The sequence below is a fragment of the Cynocephalus volans genome, chromosome 4, assembly GCF_027409185.1.
Source record: "Cynocephalus volans isolate mCynVol1 chromosome 4, mCynVol1.pri, whole genome shotgun sequence".
Taxonomy (NCBI): Eukaryota; Metazoa; Chordata; class Mammalia; order Dermoptera; family Cynocephalidae; genus Cynocephalus; species Cynocephalus volans.
Genome location: NC_084463.1, coordinates 38,564,920 through 38,591,285, shown reverse-complemented (window position 1 = coordinate 38,591,285; position 26,366 = coordinate 38,564,920). Strand labels below are relative to the sequence as shown.

The window sequence follows — 26,366 nt, the reverse complement described above, 5'->3', positions numbered from 1 at the left end:
ATGGAAGGTAAAGGTGACCTGAGCAGTGAGGAGACACCTGAGATGATCAAACCCACAAGGAAAGCCTTCATCAAAACCCAGGGATTCGGAAGAACAACTGTTGCTAAGCGAGAGAGTGTGGGAGATGTGGAGGCAGGCTCACAGGGGCAGCAGCCCCCACGGCAGCACAGCCTGGCCTTGGGACGCAGTGGGACGTGGCCACAGTGCATCGAGCCAGTGGAGGAATCCCTTACAATAGTTCAGCGCCGAAGAAGGAAGAATGCTCATGTCTCCTTTGAAGATTCCAGTGAGCCAACGTCTTGTCCAGTCCTAGATGTTGAAACTGCCTTGGAAGGGAGCGTAGGAAGTGCCTCTGAGATGAAAAGTGGCCCCCACTCTGGTTCCTTGAGTGTACAGGAGCGAGCTTCCTTTTCTGGAAAGGCCACAGGAAGCAAGGAGAAGGAGGACACCTCCGACAATGACAGTGATGGCCTGACTTTGAAGGAGCTTCAGAATCGCCTTTGGAGAAAGCGAGAGCAAGAGCCACCTGACAGGCCCCTGAAAGGCATCCAGAATCACCTGAGAAAGAAGCGTCGGGAGGAGAATCCCACAGACACTGTGCATGACGAGGCAGGAACTACTGTCAAGAATGCTCTGCCCAGCAAGCAAGAGCCAGAGACTGTCCAGAGGGTTGTGTCTCAGGCAGTGACCCATGACCAAGAGAGCCAGCGGGAGAGGACAGCAGCTCAGCAAGTAAAAGATGAAGAGAGCAGGGACTCGGGCAAGCCTAAGCCTGAATGTGAGCTGCATGACCTCAGCACTCTTGACCGCATGTGTCTCCAGCCTTGTAACAACAGGTGGGTCATGGGAGGACAGGGATGGGCTGCCCCAGCTTTAAAAGAAATCCGGGTGATGAAAATAGTGTTTATATTTGTTTTGATTTTAAATGTTACAAAGCTAGGCTGGATGAATAATTTGTTCATTCAAAAAAGACGAACACATCATTATCAAAAAAGGAACGAAAGGCCTGCCTAGAGCCACTCCTCCCCTGTGGTAGCCACCGGACATGTGGCTGTTTACAGTCAAAGTGATGAGCATGGGAGGAGGTGAGATGCTCCCTGCCCCCACCCAGCCATGTGCAGCCAGTGGCTCCCGAGTACCCCACACGTGGTCTCAGTAATCTGTCAGAGTGCTCCCCTAGACTGTTCCTTGGGAGACAGCAGAGGGCGTGGACATGGGGGCAGCTCAGAGTCTTCGCTAGACTTTGGTGTTAAGGAATCTCTGTTGGCTTGTTGGTGGGACAAAGGCATCACTGCTGTTTTGAGGAGACATATACTGAAGTAGTTAGGGTACAATGCCTTGAAAGCCTATAGCTCACTCCAGCCAAAAAAGGATAAACAAATTTAGTTGAATGTTAGTAAAAGCAAGAGAGGGACATATGTGTTCTTTGTTCTGTTCTCTGTACTTTTATGTATATTTGCATTTTCTAAGCAATAGAATGTTAAAACCTATTGGACTTCTTAATTTGTCAAAAAGTGAGTGTTTGTCCCTCACGTCCCATTCCTAATATCACTGTTTTGTGATTTCAGGTTTATGAGTTGCTGTGACCGATGTGAAGAACGGTTTCGTGGCGATTGTGGGGGCGCTTCTCAGGCTCGAGGAAGGCTTCTGGAAAGGAACAGGGAAGATTATATCTGCCCAAACTGCACCGTTCTGCAAGTGCAGGATGAGACTAAGGCAGAAACCACAGATCATCGGGAAACTAAATTTAGACCTGGAGATGCTGATGACACAGAGTTTACAAGTACAGGAACAGTGGAGCAAAAATCTAGTGAAGACCAAAAGGTAAAGAGGAGAGTTGAGAAAGCTGCAAATCCAAGTGGCAAGAAAAAACTCAAGCTTTGCCAGCCTGTGAGTATTTTGCCTACTGAAGTAAACATTAAGGGGATGAACTTATGGGTTCCAGAATTTCTATTTGAAGAACTATCAAGGCTAGGAAAGTTTCTGTCTTGAAATAAGCTAATTTCTACCAGGACAGGTGCTGCATCTCGGGTGGGGCCTCCCGTGCTCTGCCCCCATCTCCTGCCCACACCATCTGGACAAGCATCTGTACCTACCTCATCTGCTGTTGTGGACTTAATTCTTAACAATTCACTTTTATTTCCATGTTCTTGATGTTACTTATGTATTTTATGTGTATCAGCAGCATTGTTTTTGAATTGCTGAAATGCGTGTGCCCTCCTGTCCACCCACACACACCATCTCGAGCTGCCTTGTGGTTCTTTTGCCATCTTGGTGTGGGAAGCCCTGAGCGGTCTTGGTGCCTGCATCAGTCTGACCCTCACTATTCTTGGCTCAGTGTGTCATTTCTCTGCCTTGTGGCTATTTACTTGACTCTCCTTGCCACCTGGTTTTTATGTCCCTCTGGGGCTGTGATTCTTCATCATTTCTTCCACATATGTCAGCTTCTGCTGTTGAGGAGAGATGTCACATGCTCATAATCTCCATTCCAGTGCCCATGAGAGGACGTGATTCAGAGCATGTTTCACTCTGGGCCTTCCTGAGTCCCTGGCCCACCCCTACCCTGGCAGCTTGTCCTGTAACTGGGGCCAACCAAACAGGAGGCTTTGAGGTTGCTGTGTCTCAAAGCATCTCTGCCTTATGAACACTCTTGCACTGTTAGCTGCAAGGTGGAAGTGCAAGGACTGAGCCATTTAAATAAATGTGCCATGAAAGTATTAAGACTGACTAAATGGAAATATGACACTACTGTTAATATCACAGTCATTAAGAAAAATTAAAGGAAAATTTCTCCATTTCGTCTTTATCGTCAACATGTTTTACTTAAGCTTATATAAAACTTTATTCTAAGTAAAACAGATTCTGTGGAAGAAAAATAACTATGTTAATTATTTAATTTGAGAAATAAGTTTTCACTTAAGTACATTTGAGGGATGCCTTCATGTGTATTTTAGTCTTGACCATCAAAACAGAAGCAACCAAGTGTACATCTTGTGATGTATTAGGTTTTTGTTACTATATACCACACTACCACAAACTTAGCTTAGAACATCACACATTTATGGTTTCAGTTTCTGTTGTTCTCAAGCCTGGGCATGATTTCACTGGGCCCTCTGATTGGGATCTTAACAGGACTGCAGTCAGGCTGTGACTTTTGTCTCATCAGAGGCTCAGCAGGGGAAAGATCCCCTTCCAGAATCCCTCATGCTGTTCAGTATATAAGTATGTCCCATGCAATTTTTGTGGCATACTTATATAATATTTTTTGTTTATCTGACATTCAGATTTAATTGTGTGTCCCGTATTTTATCTAGCAGCTGTACTCAGATCCTAAACTTGGTTGGCCTTCCCAAAGCAGGGTAGCTTATTTCAAAATCAGCAATGGAGTCTCCTCTCTTTAGGAAAAGCCAGTTTCTCTCTTAAGGGTTTTTGCCTGGTGAAGTCAGGTCCTTTCTGGTCATCTCATTTGGGACCTTGCTTACCTGTGCAATTACTGCACGTTTGCCCTGTAGCAGAACCTGATTGTAGGTATGAAGTCTCATCATGTCCATGGACCTTGCTCATGCTCAAGGTGGAGGGAATTATACAGAGCCTATGTACCAGTGGCAGGTGTCCTAAGGGTCACCTTAGAGTTCTGCCCACCACAGATGGTTTGAAGGACAGTTAAAATGTGAATACCTTGCCTCGGGGAAATACACTCATGTAGTTTGAATAAGTAAAGATAGGATTTTATTCATATTAAAAATATTATTGACATCTCTTAATTAAAAACAGTGAGCTTGGTACTACACATAGTGATTTTACACAGCACTTTAACTGCTGAAATTGGCAAGCACAATGTCTGAAGCTCCCTGTTTTGCTCTGCAGGTGGTAGAGGCTCCAGGCACCTCCAGGTGTACCAGACCTGGGCACTCCAATGTGGTGCAGCCCAACCTGGCCTACTGCAGCAAGGACCGCATTCTTAAACATGCTGCAGCTACTATGAAATGCTTAAGTTCAAGCAAAGAACAGAAACCAAAACCTAAGGAGAAGATCAAGATAAAGCCAGAGAAGTTCCGTCTTGCACAACATAGTGTTCAGGTAAGCTGACTAAGACCAGCCATTTGAACAATTGGAGCAAAATTTGTGTAAAAGTGTTTCCCCCGAGACTTGTTTTTTTATTTATTTGTAGAATGTAAGGGAAAGCAGGTACAAATGTACTGCAGATATTATCACCTTTACCTTTGTCTTCCCCCTTTCCACCTATTTTTTTTTTCATAACCCATTAGCTGAAATTCAGTCATGTAAATGCAGTAAAGCAAAGGCAGCTAACTCACTGCTGCAGGGAGAACATAAGACTTCAGGACACTGGCAGCAGTCTTGAAAAAAAGAGTTGGTAGTCACCCGATGGAGTTTGTATAGAGAGTAGACACACAGGGCAGTTGGGAGGGAGGTGAGCTCTGGACAAGTCTACGTTCTTCATTTGAGACCTCACTCACAAGATTGTTTGTTTATTATTTTTATTCATTTATTTTTAATAGACTTTACTTTTTAGAGCAGTTTTAGGTTCACAGCAATATTGAGCAGGAAGTACAGAGATTTCCCACATATATCCCTGACCCACACATGTGTAGCCTGTCCCATTATCAACATTGCCTAACAAAGTGGTACATTTGTTACAGTTAATGAAACGGGTTTATACATCATCATCATCCAAAGACCACAGTTTACGTTAGAGTTCACACTTTTTTGTGTATTCTGTGGGTTTGGACAGATGTTTAATGATGTATGTCTACCATGATACTGTCACATAATTTCATTGCCCTGAAATCCTCTCTACCTATTCATCCATTCCTCCTCCATAACCCCTGATCTTTTTATTGTCTCCATAGCTTACCTGTTTTTATTTATTTACTTCTTATGTTTTATTTTTTGCTAAAAGAGAAATTTATCTAATATAAATGCATATATTAGTAAAAAAGAAAGATCTCAAATGAACAATCACCTTTGCACCTCAGGAAACTAGAAAATGAAGAGCAAACTAAGCCCAGACTTAGCAAAGAATGTAACTAATAAAAATTAGAGCATAGAAAAAAGAAACAAAACAGAAAAAAGTGTAGGGAAAATCAATGAAACTAAATGTTGGTACTTTGATGAGATCCACGAAATTGGCAAACCTTTGTTTAGGTGGACTAAGGAAAAAGAAAACTCAAATAACTAAAATCAGAAATGAAATTTACAGAAATCAAAAGGGTTTTAAGAGAATACTATGAATAATTGTTGGTCAACAAATTAGATCCTCTAGATGAAATGAATAAATTTCTAGAAACACACAACCTACCAAGACTGAATTTTGTAAGAAACAGTTTGAACAGAACTATGGCTAGTACGATGGGTGATTACCATTTTTTGGATTGCTGGTGTAGGACTCCCTTGAGGATTTCTTACAGGGCTGGTGACATGGTGGTAAACTCCCACAATCTTTGTCTGGTTCTGAGGGATAGCCTTCCTGGCTATGGTATGCTTGGCTGGCAGTTTATTTCTTTTAGTATTTTCAGTATGTCATCCCATTTCCTTCTGTCCTGCAGAGTTACTGTTGAAAAGTCTACTGGTAGTCTGATAAGGGCTCCTTTATAGGTGACTTGATGCTTTTCTCTTGCTTCTTTTAAAATATTCTCTTTGTCTTTGAGCTTTGCCAGTTTGACTATTATGTGTCTTGGAGAGGATAATTGGGGTGAATCTGTTTGGGGATCTTTGAGCTTCCTGGGTCTGGAGGTCCATGTCTCTCCCTGTTCCTGGGAAGTTTTCCATTATTATTTCATTGGATAGGTTTTCCATGCCTTTTCATTTCTCCTTCTCTTCTGGAACACCCATGATTTGAATTTTTGTGTGCCTAAGGTTGCCTTGTAGCTCTCTTAGATTTTTTTTTCTTTTCTTTCTTTCTTTCTTTCTTTTTTTTTTTTTTTTTTTTCCTCCCTGGGTAATTTTTAAAAAGCCCATCTTCAAGATGAGAAATTATTTCTTCTGCTTGTTCTATCCTGCTGCTTAAGACTATTCATTGTGTTATTTCGTTGAGTGAATCTTTCAGTTCCATGAGTTCTGATCATTCTTTTATAAGGTATTAATCTCTTTGTAAATTTCCTCCCTTATATCAGATTTTTTTTTCTCATTTCTTTATGTTGTCTGAGTCTTCTCTTATCTCATTGAGTTCCTTTAAGATTGTTGCTCATAATACCCCTTACGTTCTTGCAAGGGTTTCTTGCTATATAGAGTCTGGTATTTCTGAGTTACTGTATTCTTTTGGTGGTGTCATATTTTCTTGGATTTTCATGTTTCTAGTATCTCTATATTTATGTCTGGTCATCTGTTAGAGAATAGTTGCTGCTTCTTCTGTTACTCTGGAGTGGGCTTTGAAGAGAAGGATGTACTCTTGTTTTTCCACACTCCACTGGTGGCTTTCCTTGTGTCAATGAAATAAGGTATCTGGTAGGCTGTCTGCATGACACCTGTGCTACTGTGGTGGTCTTGAGCTGCTTTTGCAGCAGCCATGGCTGTGGTAGTGGCTGTGGTGGCCCACCCATGTGGAAGGGGTGTTTTAGTGTGCTCCGTGTCTGCTTCCAGGCAGGAGATGCTGCCCTCAGGTCCTGCCTTGGACTCCAGGTATGCTCTGCTTCTTGCCTGCTTCCAGGTGGATGAGGCTGCCTTTGGTACTCTGTGGAATTTGGGGAGAATTCAGGGATGGCTGGAAATCACAGGTTCTTCTCTCAGGCCTGTCCTGGGGCTCAGGTTGATGTTACATTTATGACAAGCAAAGTGTAACTAACACTGTTTGGAGAGTTTTCTTGATTATTTTCAAATGCTTATTTTACTTTTAGGTGACTTAATTTTTAAAGTTGGTAGTTTTGAATCATAGAACTGACAAAGAAGTGGTTGCTGCTGCACCCAGGAGGAGAATAGCTGCACCAAGCATGCCCTGGGCCTGGCAGAGTATAAAGAAACATCATTTGTGCTCTTCTCTTCCTGTGTCACTGCTCTCATACCTCAGCAAGGTTACAGGGGGTTCTGTGTCAGGGATCTTCTTGTCACTCAAAAAGTTGGAATACTGAATAAGAGGTGGGAGTGCTAAGGGTTGGCTTGATGTGCAAAGGTAGCCAGACTGCTGCTAGGCAAATGTGGTGTGCAGAGTCAGGGTAGATGACCCAAAGAAGGTATAGGATTATGACCTTTCTTTCTCAGTGAAATGAAGTGGAGGTGTACTTTCTGGCCTTCTTAATGATTGGGGTTTTACTGATTATCCAGGGAGGCATTAAAAGCTCTTCTCTGCATGAGAGACCAGCTCCAGAAAAAAAAGAAGGCACAGTGAAGAAGGCGGTGGTGGCTTTTTCTAGAAGCAAATCCCTCGGGAAGGAGACAACTTGTGAAAGCAGCATGCCGTCCTGGGCAAGCAACCAGAATTACAGTGCAGTAAAGCTGGAAAAGACTTCCACTGTCTCGTCATCACTGTTGTGCAAACGTATGTATCACCCTGGCCTCCTGGAGCCCTCCCACTCTTTCCAGATAGCCATTTCCTGAGCCTGTCCAGGACTGGGGGTTGCAGTTGTGTTTTAATGCTGATCATAAACACTGGCTGCACCATCAGTGCTGGAAGGGAATGCCCATGTGCAAGATGCCTCCTGACACTGAAGGTCTATCTCTAATCTCTTGGGACTTCCAGTCAGTGTTTTCCAAAAAGGTGTGCAAACCTCATTAGTAAATGTTTCACCTTGATGATTAAGTTTTTAAATCTGTTTTCCTTATCAGGCTCTGATAAGCATTTGATTGTCTTCAGCAAAATCTGAATAGATAGACCGCCCAGCATTTAAAATTCCTCATTGTCCAAACATCAGTTAGTCTTCTTACAGCCCATATAAAACTTAAGTTTTCCCACATGATCCAATCTCAGCACATAAAACCAGCACTTTTTTTATATGTTGTGGGAACCTCTGCAAATTAGTGTGGCATCTGGTATTCCTTAGGTATGCTTTTCAGGAGTTAAGTTTATCTCTGACTGGACAGGTGGGAGTTTTTTCATGTCCTACTCATATAGTACACACCCAGATAACATGCATTTGAATTTTGAAGGGCATTTACTGCTGCTCTGTAGATCCCACAGTGAGTGAGGGGTGTGCTTGCCCATGTGGAACTGCAGGGTGTCCTCACTAAAGAGAAAGTGCTGAGAATTCTAAGTGTGACTGGTTTCCTGGCTCATCTCTTAAGCTATTATTAAAGATCAGACTATTAAAGGTCATACCCTGGCATACATTTCAAATTAATGTAATGAAGATATTCCAAATAGATCCATGAAACCCGATTAGATCACACAGCTTGTTGATTAGATCATGCATCTTGTTTCTCAGACTAATGCTGCACAGTTATATTTTAGAAATTTAAATTCAATCCATCAGATACATTTTATTCTATTACAAAACTGTGGTCAAATCAGTTCTCAGTTATGGTGTTCATAGTGCATTTTGTGCCTTAAAAATTAAACACCAAAAAGATTAAATAGCCCTAGATTTCAGGATTATAAATGTGTTCTGTGTTTTCCTTTTTGTTGGCCTTTGAACACATCACTTGGCAGGGGTGTACTTGTGTAGGTAGGTGCTAGATCTATTGTGGTCTATTTATGTATATAAAAAGTAATTCCTTTTGGTTATGTAAACAGCCCAAGACCTAAGAAATGGAATCCCAATTGAGTTAACCTGTTACTGTGTTATAATGAATGTCCATACACCTTAGCTTGTTTGAGCTGAGAATTTCAAGCCAGCAAATAGCATGTCTCATATGTTCATCCAATTATAGCACCTATGCAAAACAGCACTTTTAGAGCCAATGAACAGATGTTAAAATAAGTATCACATATCTGTCAAAGGGGTTGGAGCAGTCACTTTTTAATATTCTGCTATAATGCTTTAATTAAATTGATTATATGCACTTAACAGTAAAGGAAAGAAAAACTGGGGGGTATAAATAACCACAGAAGAGATAATTTGGATGATTAATTTCAGTTCAGTTAGTTTTTCTCTGTGTTGACTAGAATTGGAGAGCTGACCCCAAGACTCCAAGTGTGGGGGTTGAGGAGACTGTGCACATTGGAGAGAGGAAAAGATGGGGAAGTAATTTGCCCTAATCTCTACATTATCATCTCCTAATTCACTCACCTTTTGAGGGGGGACAGCGATGGATGGAAGTCCAGATCAGAGAGGGTAATTTCGGTACTCATAGGTTTTCTCCTTTGGCCTTTCCCACTTCTTCCATCAGCTTTTCACTGGCACTGATATGGCTAATTAACCTTCCCAGCACATCTCTACATCTCAGAATTGAAATTGATTGATATCTAAAATTTATAAAGGACATAGATTTTAGCTACTTGCTTCTGATCATTTTCTGTTTCCCCAGAAATGTCATTTATCCCAATGATGATTGGGAGGAGAGTAGGGTCATGGGTAAAATAATCCAAGTTCAATGTGCCTCTGCCTCTCTCTCCCACCAAACATCTCTTTGACTTTTTGGTAGCAGGGCACATCCTCTGAGTCCTGACAGGTATAGTGGGAGTGGGCAACATGCACACAGCCCATCATAACTGCACCCCATGAAGACCCTTCCTTGTCTCCCTGACTGGCTGCAGAAATGTTTTCGGGGGCGGGGGTCTTGAGGCTGTTGTTGGGTCCATTTACAGTCTGTGTGACTGTGTACATTGTGAGAAGTCCTGTGGCATAGAGCTGAGCATTGCTGCTGCTTGTGGAGGTGGCCTTGACAACATCCTCTGCTCCCACATGGCTGGTGCTGCCCTTGGTGTGTGGGCAAAGGTATAACTGCTCAGTGAACTGGGCCTTTCTGTGCAGGAAGCTCTCTGCTGCTGCTTAAGGAGGTGCCCTGCCTGTTAAAGTATCCTTCACATTCTCAAGGTGATGCGATTAACATACAATTATTGTAAATTTTGGGGGGTGGATTTCTTTATAATTTCCTTAGTTTACAGACACAGTTTGCTTTTTAGTTCTCCCCTAGAAAATGACGTTTCTCTTGTGTTTTTATATCTGTTTCCTTCCATATTGCCTCTCTTTGTTTCCACTGTTTACCCCCCATTACTCAAGGAATGAAGTGGGCTAAAAATTCTTTTCTAACGTATTTCTGCTTTATTACAATTTTGAAACGGAAGTGCCTGGTCTTTATATTTACAGGCACAATTCTCAGTATATTGGACTCCCTAAAGTCTTGTTAAGTAACTTAAAACACTTGGGATGTGAACAGATTTTAAATAGAAAACAGATTTCTGCAGTTTAATTCTAGCTGCCGGAGTTGAAAAGGAAAACCTTAATAGCCTGCAGACCTAAACCCAGATAATTGCTTGTGTGAGTTCCCCATCTGAAAGCCTTGTCCTCCCGCTCATGTGTGTGTGCCACGCAGGTGGCCAGGCACAGTGTGAAATGGATCCAGGAGAACATGTGTCCTCAAGGACAAATTCTGGCATTGGCTCCAGAAGCACATTGCATTGAAATCATGAGCAAATTTCCTTTAATAAAGCAAACATATGGTAGAATACCAGATCCCAAGATCGTTTTGTAGAAATTTAAAGCTGGTGGTGGAGGGTGTGTCTGTGTTTTACAAGTTGCATAAGCCATTTTCTCTGTCTCTCGCAGAGTTGTCAGTGACAAATAAATGAGGCTGGGAGTAACCAGACATTGTACATATAAATCAACATTCTCCTCCCAATTTGAAGAAATACCAAAATTTGTTCTGATAAAGGATTTAGCTTGATAGCTGGTTTTTAATGTTATCCACATAGCTGGAATTTTCTTGAAAGCCAATAATGACATTCTTTTTGTACTTAAAGTGTCTTACTTTTAAAAATATTGTTATTAGCATATTCATTATTACAAATCGTGATTTTTCTTTATGCCCTTTACCTGACCCATCATGCCCCAAACTCCCTCCCTCCCTCCGTCCCCCCATCTCTAGTAACCTTTGGTTTCTTCTGTCCTTCTGAAAGTTCAAGGAATTGTAGTCTTTTCTGTTTCTTTGTTACTTTGCTTCTTTGTTTCTTTCTTTCTTAGCACCTAGTTATAAGTGAGAGCATGTGGTATTTATCTTTCCTTGTCTGGCTTATTTCACACAACATAATTTTCTCCAGACTCATCCAGGTTGTTACAAATGGCAGAATTTCATTGTTTTTTTATAGCTGAGTAGTATTCCATTGTGTACATATATCACATTTTCCTTATCCAGTCATCTGTCGATGGGCACGGAGGTTGGTTCTGTATTTTGGCTATTGTAAATAGAGCTGCAGTGAACGTGGGAGTGCAGGTGTCCCTTCGATATGATTTCCATTTCTTTGGATATATACCCAGTAGTGGGATTGCCGGATCATATGGTAGTGCTGTCTGTATTTGAGGGAGCTTCTTTGCTGTTTTCCATAGTGGCTGTGCTAATTTACAGTCCCACCAACATTGTAGAAGAGTTCTCGTTTCCCTGTATTCTCAGTAGCATTTGTTACTAATGGTCTTTTTAATAATGGACAGTCTAACTGGAGTGAGATGATATCTCAGTGTGGTTTTGATTTGAATTTCTATGATGACTAGTGATGCTGAGCATTTTTTCATGTACTGTTGCCATTTTTATGTCTTTGAAAAATGTCTGTTCATCTCCTTTGCCCAGTTTTTATTGGATTACTTGATTTCTTACTGTATAGCTGTTTGAGTTCTTTGTATATTCTGGATATTAAGTGCTTGGCAGATGTAGAGTTTGCAAATATTTTCTCCCATTTTTTTAGGTTGTCTTTCTGCTCTGTTGATTATTTCCTTTGCTGTGCAGAAGCTTCTTAGTTTGATATTAGCTCATTTGTTTATTTTTTATATTGTTGCTTGTGGCTTTTGGGATCTTATTCATAAAGCCTTTGCCCCCTCCTACTTCCTGGAGTGTTTCCCCAATGTTTTCCTTTAGTAATTTAATGGTTTGGGGTCTTATATTCATGTCTTTAATCCATTTTGAGTTGATTTAAGCATATGGTGAGATACTGGTCAGTTTCATTTTTCTGCATTTGGATTTCCAATTTTCCAAGCACCATTTATTTACTGAAGAGGCTGTCTTTTTCACAATGTATGTTCTGGCTGACTTTGTAAAAGATTAGTTGGCTGTAAGTATGCAAGTTGATTCCTGGGTTTTCTATCCTGTTACATAGATCTGAGTGTCTGTTTCTATGCCATTACCATGCTGTTTTGAGCTTTGTAATATAATTTGAAATTGGGTAGTGTTATACCTCCAGCTTTTTTTTTTTTTTTTTTAAAGCTTAAAATTGCTTTGGCTATTCAGGGTCTTTTTTTATACGCTATGAATGTTAGCATTGCTTTTTCTATTTCTGTGAAGAAAGTTGTTGATATTTTGATGGAAATTGCATTGAATTTGTAGATTGCTTTGGGTAGAATGGACATTTTCATGATGTTAATTCTTCCCATACAAGAGCCTGATATGTCTTTCCACTTTTTTTGTGTCTTCTTTCATTTCTTTCAGTAGTGTTTTTAGTTCTCATTGTAGAGATCTTTCACCTCCTTGGTTAAATTGATTCCTAGGTATTTTATTTTATTTTATTTTATTTTTGGTGGCTATTGTAAATTGGCTTGCTTTCTTGATTTCTTTTTCTGCTAGTTCATTTTTGGAGTATAAAAATGCTCCTGATTTGTGGGTGTTCATTTTGTACCCTGCAACATTATCAAAATTGTTAGTCAGCTGTAAGAGTTTTTTGGTAGTGTTTAAGTCTTCTATATATAAGATCATGTCATCTGCAAACAGGGACAGTTTGACTTTGTCCTTTCCAATCTGCATGCCCTTTATTTCTTTCTCTTGCTTGATTGCTCTGGTTACTCCTTTCAATACTATGTTAAGTAAGTGTGGTGAGAGTGGGCAAGCCTAACGGTTTGTCTATTTTATTTATCTTCTCAAAAAATAACTTTTTGTTTCATTGATCCTTTGTATCATTTTTCGTGTCTCCATTTCATTTAATTCTGCCCTGATGCTAATTATTTCTTTCTCTGTAGTAATTTTATGTTTGGATTGTTGTTGTTTTTCTGGTCCTTTGAGGTGTAGATTTATGTCATTTATGGGAGGTTTTTCCATTCTTTTGATATAAGCATATATTGCAATAAACTGCCTTCTCAGCATTGCTTTTGCAGTATCCCACAGGTTTTGGTATGATGCATCTTTTCTCATTAGTTTCAAGAACGTTTTTGATTTCCTTTTTAATTTCTTCTTGGACCCATAGGTCATTCAGGAGTCTGTTGTTTAGTTTTCATGCACTGGAGTATTTTACAGAAATTTGCTTGTAATTGATTTCCAGGAAGGATGTCAGTTTTTAAAAATTTGCCGAAACCTGTTTTGTGACCTAACATGTGGTCTATCCTGGAGAATGTTCCATGTGCTGATGAGAAAAAATGTGTATTCTCTAGTCGTTGGATGAAATGTTCTGTGGATGTCTGCCAGGTCCAATTGTTCTAAGGTTAAGTTTAAGTCCTGTGTTTCTTTGTTGATTTGTGGTATGGAAGATCTTTCCAGTGCTGAGAGAGGGGTGTTCAGTTCACCCAATATTATTGTGTTAGGGTCTATCTTTTTTTAGGTCTAAGAGTGTTTGCTTTACATCTGGGTGCTCCAGTGCTGGGTGCATACATACTTATGATTGTTATGTCTTCTAACTGGAAAGGTCCCTTTATCATTATTTAATTACTTTCTTTGTCTCTTTTTATGGATTTTGGTTTGAAGTCTATTTTATCTGATAGAAGAATAACCACTCCTGCTCAGTTTTTGTTTCCATTTGTGTGGTATATCTTTTTTCATCCCATCACTTTTAGTCTGTGTTTCTTTATAGGCGAGGTGGGTCTCTTGAAGACAACGTATAGTTGGTTCTAGCTTCTGTATAATCATTCAATCTGTGTCTTCTTAATGGGGAGTTTAGTCCATTTGTATTTATGGTTATTGGTAAATATTGCTTTTTGCCTGTCATTATATTGCTCTTTATTTAGATGTTTTATATATCAATTGTTCCTTTCTTCCCCTTTTATTTTTCACCTTTAATGTTAATTAGATCTTTAAGGTGACATGATTTAACTTCTTTCTCTTTGTTATTAGTGTTTTGGTTTTAATGGTGGGTTTGGCTCTTTCTTGTAAATCCATGAGAGTGATTATCATTTTTCAGTTTCTGGATGCAAGACTCCTTTGAGAATTTATTGCAGGGCTGGTCATGTGGTAGTGAACTCCCATAATTTTTGTCAGTCTGGGAAATACACTATTTCTCCCTCATTTCTGAAGGATAAACTTGTTGGGTATAGAATTGTTGCCTGGAAGTTTTTTCCTTTTAGTATTTTTTAATATATCATCTCATTTTCTTCTGGCATGTAAAGTTTCAGTTGAGAAGTCTGCTGTTAGTCTGATGGGGACTCCCTTATAGGTGACTTTTCTCCTGTTGCTTTTAGAATTCTGTTTGTTTATAAATTTTGCCAGTTTGACTATAATGTGGCTTAGAGAAGATCTTTTTGGATTGCATCTGTTTGGGGATCTTCAGGCTTCCTAGATCTGAAAGTCTGAATCTCTATGCCTCAGAAGTTTTCTGTCATTACTTTCTTAGATAGGTTTACAATGACTTTTACTTTTTCCTCCCCTTCTGGAATACCCATGATTTGGATGTTTGTGCACTTGAGGTTTTCTATTAGCTCTCTTAAATTTTCTTCATTTTAATTTTTTTTTTTTTCCTTTTTTTCCTGCCTGGGTTATTTCAAAGAGACCATCTTCTGGGTCTGAAATTCTTTCTTCTGCATGCTCTTTCCTGCAGCTCAAGCTTCCTGTTCTGTTTTTTATTTCACTGAATGAATCCTTCCTTTCTAGTTTTGTTACATTCTTTTCAAAAGCATTAATCTCTTTGTAAATTTCCTCCTTCATAACCTGGATATTTTTTCTTGCTTCATTGTGTTCTCTAGTTGATTCTCCTCTTATCTCTCTTAGTTTTATTAAGATCAATGCTTGCAATTCCTTTTCAGACATCTCAAGGTTTTCCTCCTTGATGGAGTCCGGAACTTGAGAATTACCATATTCCTTTGGTGGTGTCATATCTTCTTATTTATTTGTAGTTCTGTTATTTTCATTGGTGTTTGGTCATCTGATAGGACACTTGTTTCTTCTATTACTCTGGAGTGGGCTATGAGGGAAGAGACTTCCTCCTCTGTTTGTAGGCTCTGGTGGTGACTCGTCTTGTATCAATGCAGTTGAGTGTATGTTTGGCTGCCTTGGCTCTGTCTGGGTCAATGTGCATGCCCCTCTCAGGCTCTGGTGGGCAGCAGTGGGCCTGCAACTACATAGGAGTTTGGCTTACAGGATCCTGCATTCACTTGGGTGCTGGCTCTGTTGGTATGTGTAGGCCTCTCCAGGGCTCATGCATGTGTGGGTGGGCCTTCGGCTGCCTTAAAGAAGTGTCTTACATTTCATAAATTAAAAAAAATAGCCTATTGTTCAGAAAATTAGGTCAGGGAAAGGTTTCACATCTCTGTAAACTTAAACCTGCAAGGTGATATCCCGTCAGCACTGTCCTGTGGCATCCTTGAGTCTGTCCTTTACCTGTTCCCTTCTTTCTTATTCTTCAGCCACCTTGGAGAAGTGGGATGAGAGGAGTAGAATTTTCAGCAGGAGTGGTCTCAATAAATTCACCTGCTCCTCAATAACCTTCATAGAGCCTTTTAGAGCTATGGATCTACTCTAATACACCTTAAAGATTAATAATCTTGGAAAGTCCCTCTGATGGCATTATCAGTGTCACAGATTGCAAAGGTCACCTCTGAAGACACTTGGTACAATTCCTCTGGTATGGTTCACAATCTTCAGATACATTTGTATAAAGTCATAAACTATTTAATAGTTGTTTGTTATACATCAACACTAACATAGTTATAGCCAGCTTCTGGGAATTAGAGAAGCAAATTTAGGAAATCAGTAGGAATTTTTGCTACTTTTTCTACTTAAATGAAAGTTGAGTCAACTTTTACTTGATGCAAACCTGGAAGTGTTCAGTGAGAAGAACTCAAGGTTGCATATCCTGCACCATGATTTGCATGGTGTCATCAGCTCTGGGGTTTATGTGCATGTGACTCTTTGGGACAGGGGGAGTGCAAATGGACTACTTTAACATGCTTCTGTCTTGCTGGGTTTAAGTAGTAAACAATTTAGGCACAAAAAATGATGTTGGTTCAAGTTTAACCTTATTAATGTGAACAGTGCTTGTTTCTGGCTTGGAAAATCTGGAAAAGCAGCATCTCTGCTCCCAAGTGAGCTTGGCAGCCAGGCACACCACTGCACAGCTGGGAGGTGACCCGTAATGCAGCTGAGAGCAATCCCCATCTCCCCTCATGACATAAAATTTACTTGAAAATGTTTAAGCATATTGAGGGGAGCAAAAGCAAAACATGTTCTTTTGCTACTGGCACCTTGATTTTTCATACCAGGGAAAATCTTGACAGTGAAGAAACAGTTGAGATGGGAAACTACATTGTGCATGTGCCTTACTGAGGTCTAAAAATAGAACAGAATTTACTCACACGCTTTCTCCTCTGTGTCTCTTCAGAGACGTAGCTTGCAGGTTCACAGAAGAGAAACAGTCCTTACAGCTGTAGCTGATGGTGAGGATTCAGGACACAGTGTGAGTGAAAGAGGGTCTGGAGCCCGACTTCCCTAGATCAGTAACCAGTACTGAGAAGGGGTGTGTCTCACCCGTTCCTTTGCCTGTGAGGAGCCATCCATTTTGTGCGGTCACTGGACATGGGTATCTGTGGGGTTGGTTGGAACTGTGCAGACTTGAGCTCTTGCCCTGTATTTTTCATCCCTGTCCTGCTGCAACTTCCATGTGGGTTACTGGGCAGATTGTACCCACAGGAGCAAATTATTAGCATAGTTCCTTTGCTGGAGGCCGGATTATCTCCTCCTGGTTTCTGTGAGGCCCTCTAGTGCCACCCAGTGTCCAGTGATGCTGTATTGCCACAGCCATCCTTGTAGTGAGACAAGACACCTAGTTTCATGCTTTGGGGGAATTAGCCCACTAGGGTGTGCTGCTGCTCCCTGTGCCCAAGAGCCTGCTTCGTTCTATAGTCGGCTGGACCCCAAACAACTTATTTCCATTGTAAACAAATGGCCAGGCCCAGCAGTAGCAGTTTCATCTGGGGCAGTGGCCTGGCCATGGGCAGCCGTTCCTCCTGCTGCTAAGGTTTAAGCCAGCTCCCTAAGGTGACACCTTTCCTCCCCACAAGCAGGCCCCATGGGTGCAGATGCTGAAAGAGGCTGTGTGGACAGAATGGCTTCCCTCCTGTCCAGTGGATAGATGGGAGGGGACTGGGTGACACACCTCTGATCATGATGCAGTTAGTGCTGCCATTGACCAGCAGAGAGCTCAGCAGCTCGCAGGGGGGTCTCAGCCCTGAGAGGTGGTGCTGCTATTTTTCTAGAATAGGTTTTTTTCTGGTTGGTCACAGAGTTACTCCTTGCCATCCGGTAAATTTATACACGACATAATTCACTAAAAAGTGAACTTGGAAGTTTACATTTTAGCTGTGCTCAAAAATGAGTTTCTCTTTCGCTGCCACTCCAGCCGAGCTGACCCAAGTCCAGCACCACCGATGTGGTTGCCACTCACAGTGGGACAGAAGTGCGTGCAGGTCCCTGGGGCGGATGCTGGGTAGAACTTTTGGTATGTTTTGAACATTTTCCCTCAAAGTACAACAGAGGCTTAATATGTGTCACAGGAAACCAGCAGGTAAACTGTGGGCAACTGGCCACTGAAGTCTCCCAGTTATAGAACATTTTACCAATAATTTGCTTATTTGTATTTATATACTCAGTAAAGAGTAGGTAAAGGATAATGAAGGTTGGCTTTTAAGAGAAGCAGCTAATTTTATAAAATAGCATCTTCATGGTTAAGGAAGGCAATCACCTTTTGTAACGTATTACATAATTTACTACTACTGCTCTTGGGTAATAAATGACTTTAGACACATGTGTTGGAAAGTCCCAGAAACAATCTCTTGGTTTTTCCATGAATGAGGGAGAAAATACATAACTAGACCAGTCGTGGAAGTATTAATCATTTGTGGATGTCTCATTTTAAAGCTTATAATTTGGAGAAATGTAGTTAATATTTTTGAGGTGAACATATATTTGTAACCTGAAACAAGGTGATTGTTAAATGTCACTTAGATTTGGCTTCAGGTCACATAGCACAGGTGTCCCATGTGCTGCATTCAAGGTGTTTTGTTGAGGTTTCTGGAAATGTTAAAATATTCTCAGAAAAATTTCTGTTTGTAAAAACAGTGACTAAACTGGTTTTAGGTCTCAAGTTCATTCATGCCAGGTTCATTCTTTTCATGACTGCTGGATGGTCGGCTTCCTGGCTGGTGGTTAGTTACACACCTCTCTAGGCCAGTAGTTGGTTCATGGTGCCCTGGCTCAATGTCAAAGTCCTTTTGACATTGTCATGTAGCAATTCATCCTTGCTGTGCTTTATATGTTCAGCCATTTCCTGCCCCCACACTTCTTCCCCCGTGGAAAGGGGACTCTGCCAATTTCATCTAATCTAAACTCCAGGAGCCAGTCAAGTTAGATGCTGCAAACCTTGCTACCTAAATCTGAGTTGTTAAAAAATAAACTTCCAAATATTAACATACAGTGATCCTTTAGGTATACGAACTTGATAAAATAATACATGTAAAAATATTAAAACAAGGCATCTGGACAGTAAAAGGTAGTCTTTGTCATTGTTCCTAGTATGTCCCTATTTTTGATTTTGTCAGACACTGTCATTGCTGTGTAGTGCACTTCATTTGAAGACCCAGAGGTCCCAGAGGCATGAAGCATTTAGAGGTGTGGCTGTTGTAGCATGTGAGGCACAGTCCCCAGGGGACACAGTGGTCTGTGGAGAGCCTCGACCACTGAGGCTTAGAAATGCTACCAAGTATGGGCAGACCCCCTGTGGCAAGGGACAGGCAGGGTATGAGGTTGGAAGGGCTCTGTGAGAGGAAAATATGGGATTTGCCTTTTGTGTGAATTACCATTAAAAGGATGATTAGGACAAAAAATACGAAAGCAGTTGAAATTAAAGTTAACTATAATGCCTGTTAACACTGTCTGACTGTCCTAAGCTTTGGATCCATGTGGTACCATTGCAAATTTGTAAAATTAAACAATTTTATTTGTCCTGTAAAGTGGGGAAACTGCAGCTCCCAGGTTTTTAGTGAATTGACTGAAAACTTACAGGATCACTGGAATATGAGCTGAATTCTCCCACTAAGATGTTTGGGAATTTGGAGGGTTGCTGCTGAGTGGATAGTTTGAGAAGAGCCTGTATCTTGACCACTTCCCTGGGAAACCCCCATCCCATGCAACCCAAGGCCGCCTGCAGCTCTGACCTGTTCCCCCGACATTTTATGCCTTGTCCCACTGCCTGGATTGCTGCTGTGTTACACAGCTGCCCAAACAAGCATCATCCACTGACATGGCGTCTGTACCAGAGCCCCTGCCTAGCTGAGGGGTTGCAGTGCTGATCTTTGAGTTCTGGTGGACTATATAGGATTATAATGCAATGGGTTCTTTCCTGGCATGTAAAGGTTTTTGTGCAAGTTGGGGGCTTTTGAGGTTTTTTTTTTTGAGCTTTTGACTATAATCCTTGTTTTAATTAAAAGCACTAATTTACTGTTTACCACATTAATTGAATAATGACTAGAGGGCTGTAAAGGGGAACATTTATACAGCAACATTATTATATTGTTGGTTGCCAACTCTTAGTATGGAAACATGATTGACTTTCCCCATCTTGCAAATTCCTCTCACCTTTCCATATTTCATTAATGGCATCACCTCCAAGTGACTCATCTAGTAGGACAATGTGGCATTTGAAACCTTCCCGCCCCCATGCTCAGATGTGGTTGCCACAGAGGTCCACTCGGGGTTGAATGTGCATGTAAGGAGCACTCGTCTGTTTACCCTTCCTGAGAAGAGTTTTGAAACTCAAGTTTACAAAAAAATTGCACTTGAATTCTTAAGTGTTACCCTAAACCTACGTAGGGTATTTTTGTTTGTTTTTTTTTTTTGGTAAAATGAAGTTTGTCCTTCAGTTTTAAAGCTCAACTGAGGAGTAAATTGAGGCTTTGATTATGGAGTGTGTTGGTCAAAGTAAAAGCTTTAATATAATAATATAATAAACCATTTTTCTATCTGAAATAAGCCATAGTCACTATCATAAATACTGCTGACAGTCCTTAATTATGCTTCTTTTCTGAATTTTAAGATTTTAAAAATCCTTTTTTCTAGATGTATCCTATTCAGTAATGCCTAGTAAGCTCTTGCTAGTTAAGGGTGGGCGTGCTTTGAAGCCTGTTCTCCTGTGTCACCCACACACCTGCGCTCTCTCTTGCAGCCAGGAAGGCAGACGGAAGAGCAGAGGAGAAGGCAGCGGTGGCCTCGGCCTCAAAGAGAAAAGCCTGCCCGGGCTGCTTGGTGGGCAAACGACCATCGCCAAGACATCTCGCTCCAAAGAAGTCTCCTCCTTTTGCTAATGTGGCAGCAGCCCAACCGTCCATTAAAAAGGCACCCTCTAGCTTCAAGGGCACCATCTCCCAAAAGCTGTGGCTCTCGGGCACCCCATCAGGTGGTGCTTCCACTGTCAGGCAGACGGCGGCTTCCAGACAGTTCCCTGGATCTGCTGCTTTGGTTGGAGCCATTGGGAAGCCAGTAACAACTTCTCTTCCTGTGGCCTCTCCAGTCCCAGGACACCTTGGGACCTGGAGCCCTGCCCAGTCACAGCCCAGTTCACAAATTCGGCAGAATATACGATGCTCCTTGAAAGAGATTTTGTGGAAAAGGTGGGCTGTTGTCCTTGGCTTTTATCTGTGGAAGCTCTTCCATGTATGGCGTGATCATTTTGAGATTGCCCCACTGTTTCAAAAATGTAATGTATCCAAATTCAAGGGGTTTATGTAGTTTCTTTTTCATTCCATTCAGAGTCAGTGACAGTGATGACTTAATCATGACAGAGAAAGAAGTAGGAAACATCGCCCTTCATCTGGAGAAGGAAATGTTTAACTTGTTTCAAGTTACAGATATTCGCTACATGAGAAAATACCGCAGCCTGCTGTTCAACCTCAAGGATCCTAAAAATCAGGTGTGTGTGGTCTCTGTGTACTGCAATATTCCTGACGCAGAAGGAAACTTGGTGTGTGTTTTCTATTAGCTGAGTTTCACAGTAATACATCAAACAGCATTTGCAACATTTATATTCTTTCCGTGAAAGTTAGAAAGTATTTTTATCCTCTGACACTTCTGTATGCCCCCATGTACTTGGTGTTATTTGAGGATCTTTCTGTTCCCTACCTTAAGTGGACTCTTGTCAGGGATCTCACTGGCTGAAGTTCATCTTTTTTTTTTTTTTTTTTTAAAGATGACCGGTAAGGGGATCTTAACCCTTGACTTGGTGTTGTATCCGAACCCGGGGCCTTGGTGTTATCAACACCACACTCTACCGAGTGAGCCACGGGCCGGCCCCTGAAGTTCATCTTTTATTTCACCAGATTAGCCTCTTCTAAACATTGCAGTGCCAAATCACATGCCCATCCCTTCATTGGCTCTAAAGTAAAGTACAGATTCTTTAATCTAGAATATGGTTGTGTCCATATTCTGGCTTCAGACAGCCTTTTCTGCCTTATTTTCTTTTCTCTCAGCACTTGAGTGAGCCCAACAATTTGGGAGACTTCACAGTAATAGTAAGGAACAGCCCCTACAGTTCTCACCATTTGGACGGGTGCTGCAGGGCAGCTCAGTCCTCATAGCAGGCGTGGGGTGGTGGGTGTTCTTGTGATCAAAATGGAAATGAAGTCTGCAATGGCTGAGCTGCACACCTGCTACAGCCCCTTACCTCCTGCCACCAGGGCTTACAGTCTTCTGGTCCTGTGCGTCACTCTCTGAGCTCTTAGCTGTGCAGTAGAACCAGGGTCAGATACTCTGCATCTCATCGTGGTTAACAGTCCCCCAGCACAAGTCATTTCTTCCTGTCTGTATTCCTAACACTGTATCTTTCTGACCTGTATTCCAAATTGTGTACGTGATTTTGTTTTTTCTGTGCAGGTGACTTTTTATTTTTTAAAGAAGAATCAGTGCAACATGGGACTTGCTTGACTTTGAAATGCATGTTTTCTGGGCCTCCATTTGCTCTCAGCTGGGTGGCCTGGTGCGTGCTCTCAAGGGACTGTTTGGGGAGGCAGGTGAGGTCGCGCCTCTGCAGGGCTCTGTGCAGTGCAGCCCTCCATTGAAAGCTTTGGTTTTTGTCCAGTGGTCCTTGAACCTCCAGGCAGAGCTTCTTGTGCTGCTTTGTTTTTTCTGTAGCCTCCACATTAACACACACAGATATTGTTTGAATGAATGAATGATGTTTCTTTATAGGGACTCTTCCGTTGTGTTTTGCGTGGAGAAATCTCTTTGGCAAAACTTGTGAGAATGAAGCCAAAAGAACTTGGATCTAAGGAAATTTCCCTGTGGCGAGAGAAACTGATAAAATCTGTGAGTACTGACTTAGAATGGCTGCTTCAGATACCAGAGACTTAACTTTACCAGAAGTCAAATAATACACTGTTTGCAGGAGTGATATGCTTTCCTCCTGGAAAACAAGGTGGAGGGCTTGATTTTTGTCTTTTTTATTTTAGGTGATAGAATCCAGAACTAAATTTTGCCATGAAAGCAAAAAAACTGACATTAAAAACAGGAAACCATTCCCAATATAAAAGATTCTACACCCGTGTCAGACTTAGGTGTGAGCATTTGGTATTTTCAGGGTTCAGAAAAGATAGAGTAAAATTTCTCCATTCCAAATGTTTTTAGGTATCTTAAATTATTGGGCAGGACACTGAGCTTATAACAAATATACATAATTTCATTACTTCTCAAGGACTTGTATCCAGTGATCTTTTTTTTTCTTCTAGTGCTTCTTAATCACATCCACCTTTTTTCATGTGTGCTGTTAATTTGGAAATGGCATTGGAAAATAAATTACCTACCTTTTTTTTTCTTTGAGGAACAGCAAGAATCAGTACAAGCTGTCCCTGAAAAAAGCCCCCAGCCCCTTCTGGACGTCCGTAGCAGTTTGTTGAAAGAAACAACAAGCCAGCATGAGGCGCATCTTTTTAATCTAAATTGTAAAATCTGTACAGGTGAGCATAATTTTGGGATAATGTCACACTGGATTTTGTTTAAAATCACTAATCCTTGTAAAGGTGAGTTTAAACCAAAAAAAAGGGGGGGGGGTAGAATGGATTTCTGGAGTTCATGAAGTTAGCTCCTCTCTTTGCATTGTTGCTTTTGGGTTCTCGTAAACAATTACCTGCTAATGAGCACGCTGTGCTCTTCATGTGTCAGATTTCTCACCATGTCTTTCCTCATCTACCTCAGGTCACATTTCCTCATCAGAAGATGAGCCACCTCTGAAAAAACAGAAATTGTTGGCTTCTGCTAAGAAAGAAGACTTAAAATCCAAGTGTGTCAGCTCTCCATCTGATCCAGTTCCTAACTCAGCTGATGAAGGGATACCAGGAACTCTGCCCAGAAATGCTTCTGAGCCAGATCTGGAAAGTGCTTCTCATTCAAACCTGGAGAGAAAGTATTTCCCTGGGCCCCCAGGAGGTGTCATTCCTGAGCTCTCCCCAGTGGAAGGCCATAGGAATGCGGTTGTCACCACTGTCACTATGTCCAGCTGGGACTCCAGGACTGCTCCAAGTGGATCATGCACAGTCACAGCCTCCATAGCAGCCCAGCCAGACAGTGCCCACGTGGTAGAAACCAAACAAGACACACCGATGCCTGCTTTGACTTCTTTGATGGTGCCCAGGTTCATACTGGCTAATCCATCCTCATCCCCTGACCCAGGACACTTGTCAGTTCCATCACAGAATATCAGGTGTGTATTTCAGATATAGTCTGAAAGAGCCAATGAAGTTTTCTTTTAAACTAATGAACGGAAAGGCAATTGGTGATTTCAACTATGGATTTTACTCAGAAATACAATTCAGTTTATTTTTTCTTTGACCAAAATGTCTATTTATATCATTATGATTAAAGCATTTAATTGGCAAAAGTAAGCTACCAAAACGTGTAGGAATTTTTACTTTTACATTTAAACACATGCTCTTCATTCTTTTGAAATTCTCATTGTACACAGATTTCCTTATTTTTCATGGTTTTGTTTTACAGTGTCTCAGAGTCACATTCCTCTCCAGAAGGAGATACGACCCGCTTTTTATCTCAATTCAACACTGTTTGGAAAGGATTTATTAACATGAAAAGTGTAGCAAAATTTGTCACTAAGGCATATCCTGTCTCTGGGTGTTTTGATTATCTTAGTGAGGTTAGTACCAAAAGTATATGTGTGTGTGCTTGTGTGTATGTGTCTTTCACAGGAGATCCTCTACTACAGGCAGACGTGTGACACTCTTACGCTGGCTGCCTGGTTACTTAAGTACGTCTGAATGTAAGATAATGGTTGCCGCAATGGGTCAGCAGGTTTGCACAGAGCAGAAATTTGACTGAGCAGTTGGGCAGCTCAGTGATCTGTTTAGCAGTGATCTGTTTAGCAAGGGCATTTACCACACGTGTGTGCCCAGCCACCAGCATGGCCAGGCATCTGTAACCTGCATAGTGTGGGTGGCAGGTGTAACCCCCTCACAGGTCTCTTATTTTTCCAAGTTAACAAAGATGGCACTAGAATTTATGAACTTAGGAAGGAGTGGCAAGTCAGTTATCCTGGTAATAACTGAATCATTTGTGTCTGTGTGTGTGTGTGTGTGTGTGTGTGTGTGTGTGTGTGTGTGTGTGTGTTCACAAAAGATAACGAAAAAAGGTTGGGCAGTAGTTTCTAAACAGTGCTTTCTGTCAGAAGGTTATTATACCACCTTTGGGTTTGGGAGCTTGTAATCCTGGACGGTAGTTCACCAGTCAGTATTTACTACAGTTATCACCATTTTCCTTTGAATTGTTGTTTTCTTGAAGTTTGGGTTGTTTGGTGCCTTCATGTTACTGCATTAGTCTCTTTTTGAACACTAGAGTTTCACACGTGATTTACTCAAAGTACTTTTTATTTAGGACTTGCCCAACACAATTCACATCGGTGGGAGGATCGCACCGAAGATGGTTTGGGATTATGTTGGTGAACTCAAGTCTTCTGTGTCTAAGGTATCCGCTTATAGTATAGTCTCTGCAACAATGGAACATAGGGCTTATTTAAACATCTTTTTTAACCTTTCATTTTGATGGTTAACACTTGAAATGTCAGCCTGCAACTTACTAGAAACTTTCAGGTGAATGTTAAAGTAAGTTTATATAGTTACATTCCTGTGTGATGGTGTGTTTGAGAAATATGGTGATAGAAGGGTTTTTTTTCTTTACTGTAATCATGTATATATGATTACATTTTAGTAAAAAAATGTGAAAACTTTATTTCCTCATTTTTATGTTTATTTTTTTATGATTGAAGGAGTAGAATGGGAATTTGGAGGTGATCTGGCAAAGGGCACTCAGCCTAGGCTCTTGAATGGGTTTTGGTTTTCTGGGAACCCCTGAGGTTTAGCTACAGCTGCATTTGTCTGTATGTACAGTTTTCCATCAGATTCCCAAAAGGGATAGACCCTGTGCCTAGTTTAACCCTCCCATGTGGAGACACACAGGGAATGGCTGCAGGTCGTGCAGCTGCTCACTCTGCCCACAGCCGCTGTGCGTGCGGGAAAGCTTACTTTGCTGCAGACGTGGGTAGGCCTACACCTTACATGGCCTGTCCCTCTCACAGGAGAGCTCTCTGAAATTGAGACTGTGAGTAGAAGTCATTTTAAAGGGTATCCTGCTGAAACCACGACTGGAGTCAAGCATTCGGATGCTTGATTGTGAATTTCTTTTACCACTTCATTATTTCATTATTTCAAATGTTGGACAATAAGGCTATGAAAGTCAAAATCAGAATTGCTAAAATCTCCCATTTCAGGCTGTACTTTTGAGGTTTGGATACAAATTTTAAAGCAGATGCTTTCCTCGCATGGCCACAGGTGAAGGCTTTCCCCTGTCCTCTGTTTGCATTGTAGGAGCTCTGTCTGATCCGCTTTCACCCCCTGACAGAGGAAGAAGAGGTTGCCTATGTTTCTCTCTACTCCTACTTGAGCAGTCGTGGCCGTTTTGGTGTTGTACCTAATAAGACCAGGCACATCAAGAACCTCTACCTCATTCCACTGGGTGCTAAGGACCCTATTCCATCCGCACTCTTGCCCTTTGAGGGACCAGGTAAGCACCAACTTTCTGGGTGGTGA

The 26,366-nt window shown here is 41.3% G+C and overlaps 1 protein-coding gene across 1 annotated transcript; it reads left to right on the top strand.

Moving 5' to 3' along the window:
• LOC134374724 (death-inducer obliterator 1-like) lies at positions 1 to 26,366 on the top strand. Its single transcript, XM_063092658.1, is given in 14 exon segments — positions 1 to 836; positions 1,569 to 1,890; positions 3,868 to 4,080; positions 7,279 to 7,492; positions 20,450 to 20,894; positions 21,034 to 21,193; positions 22,468 to 22,584; positions 22,728 to 22,778; positions 22,781 to 22,834; positions 23,096 to 23,231; positions 23,470 to 23,974; positions 24,268 to 24,421; positions 25,156 to 25,245; positions 26,145 to 26,366. Coding segments are annotated over 14 exon segments (3,519 nt in total).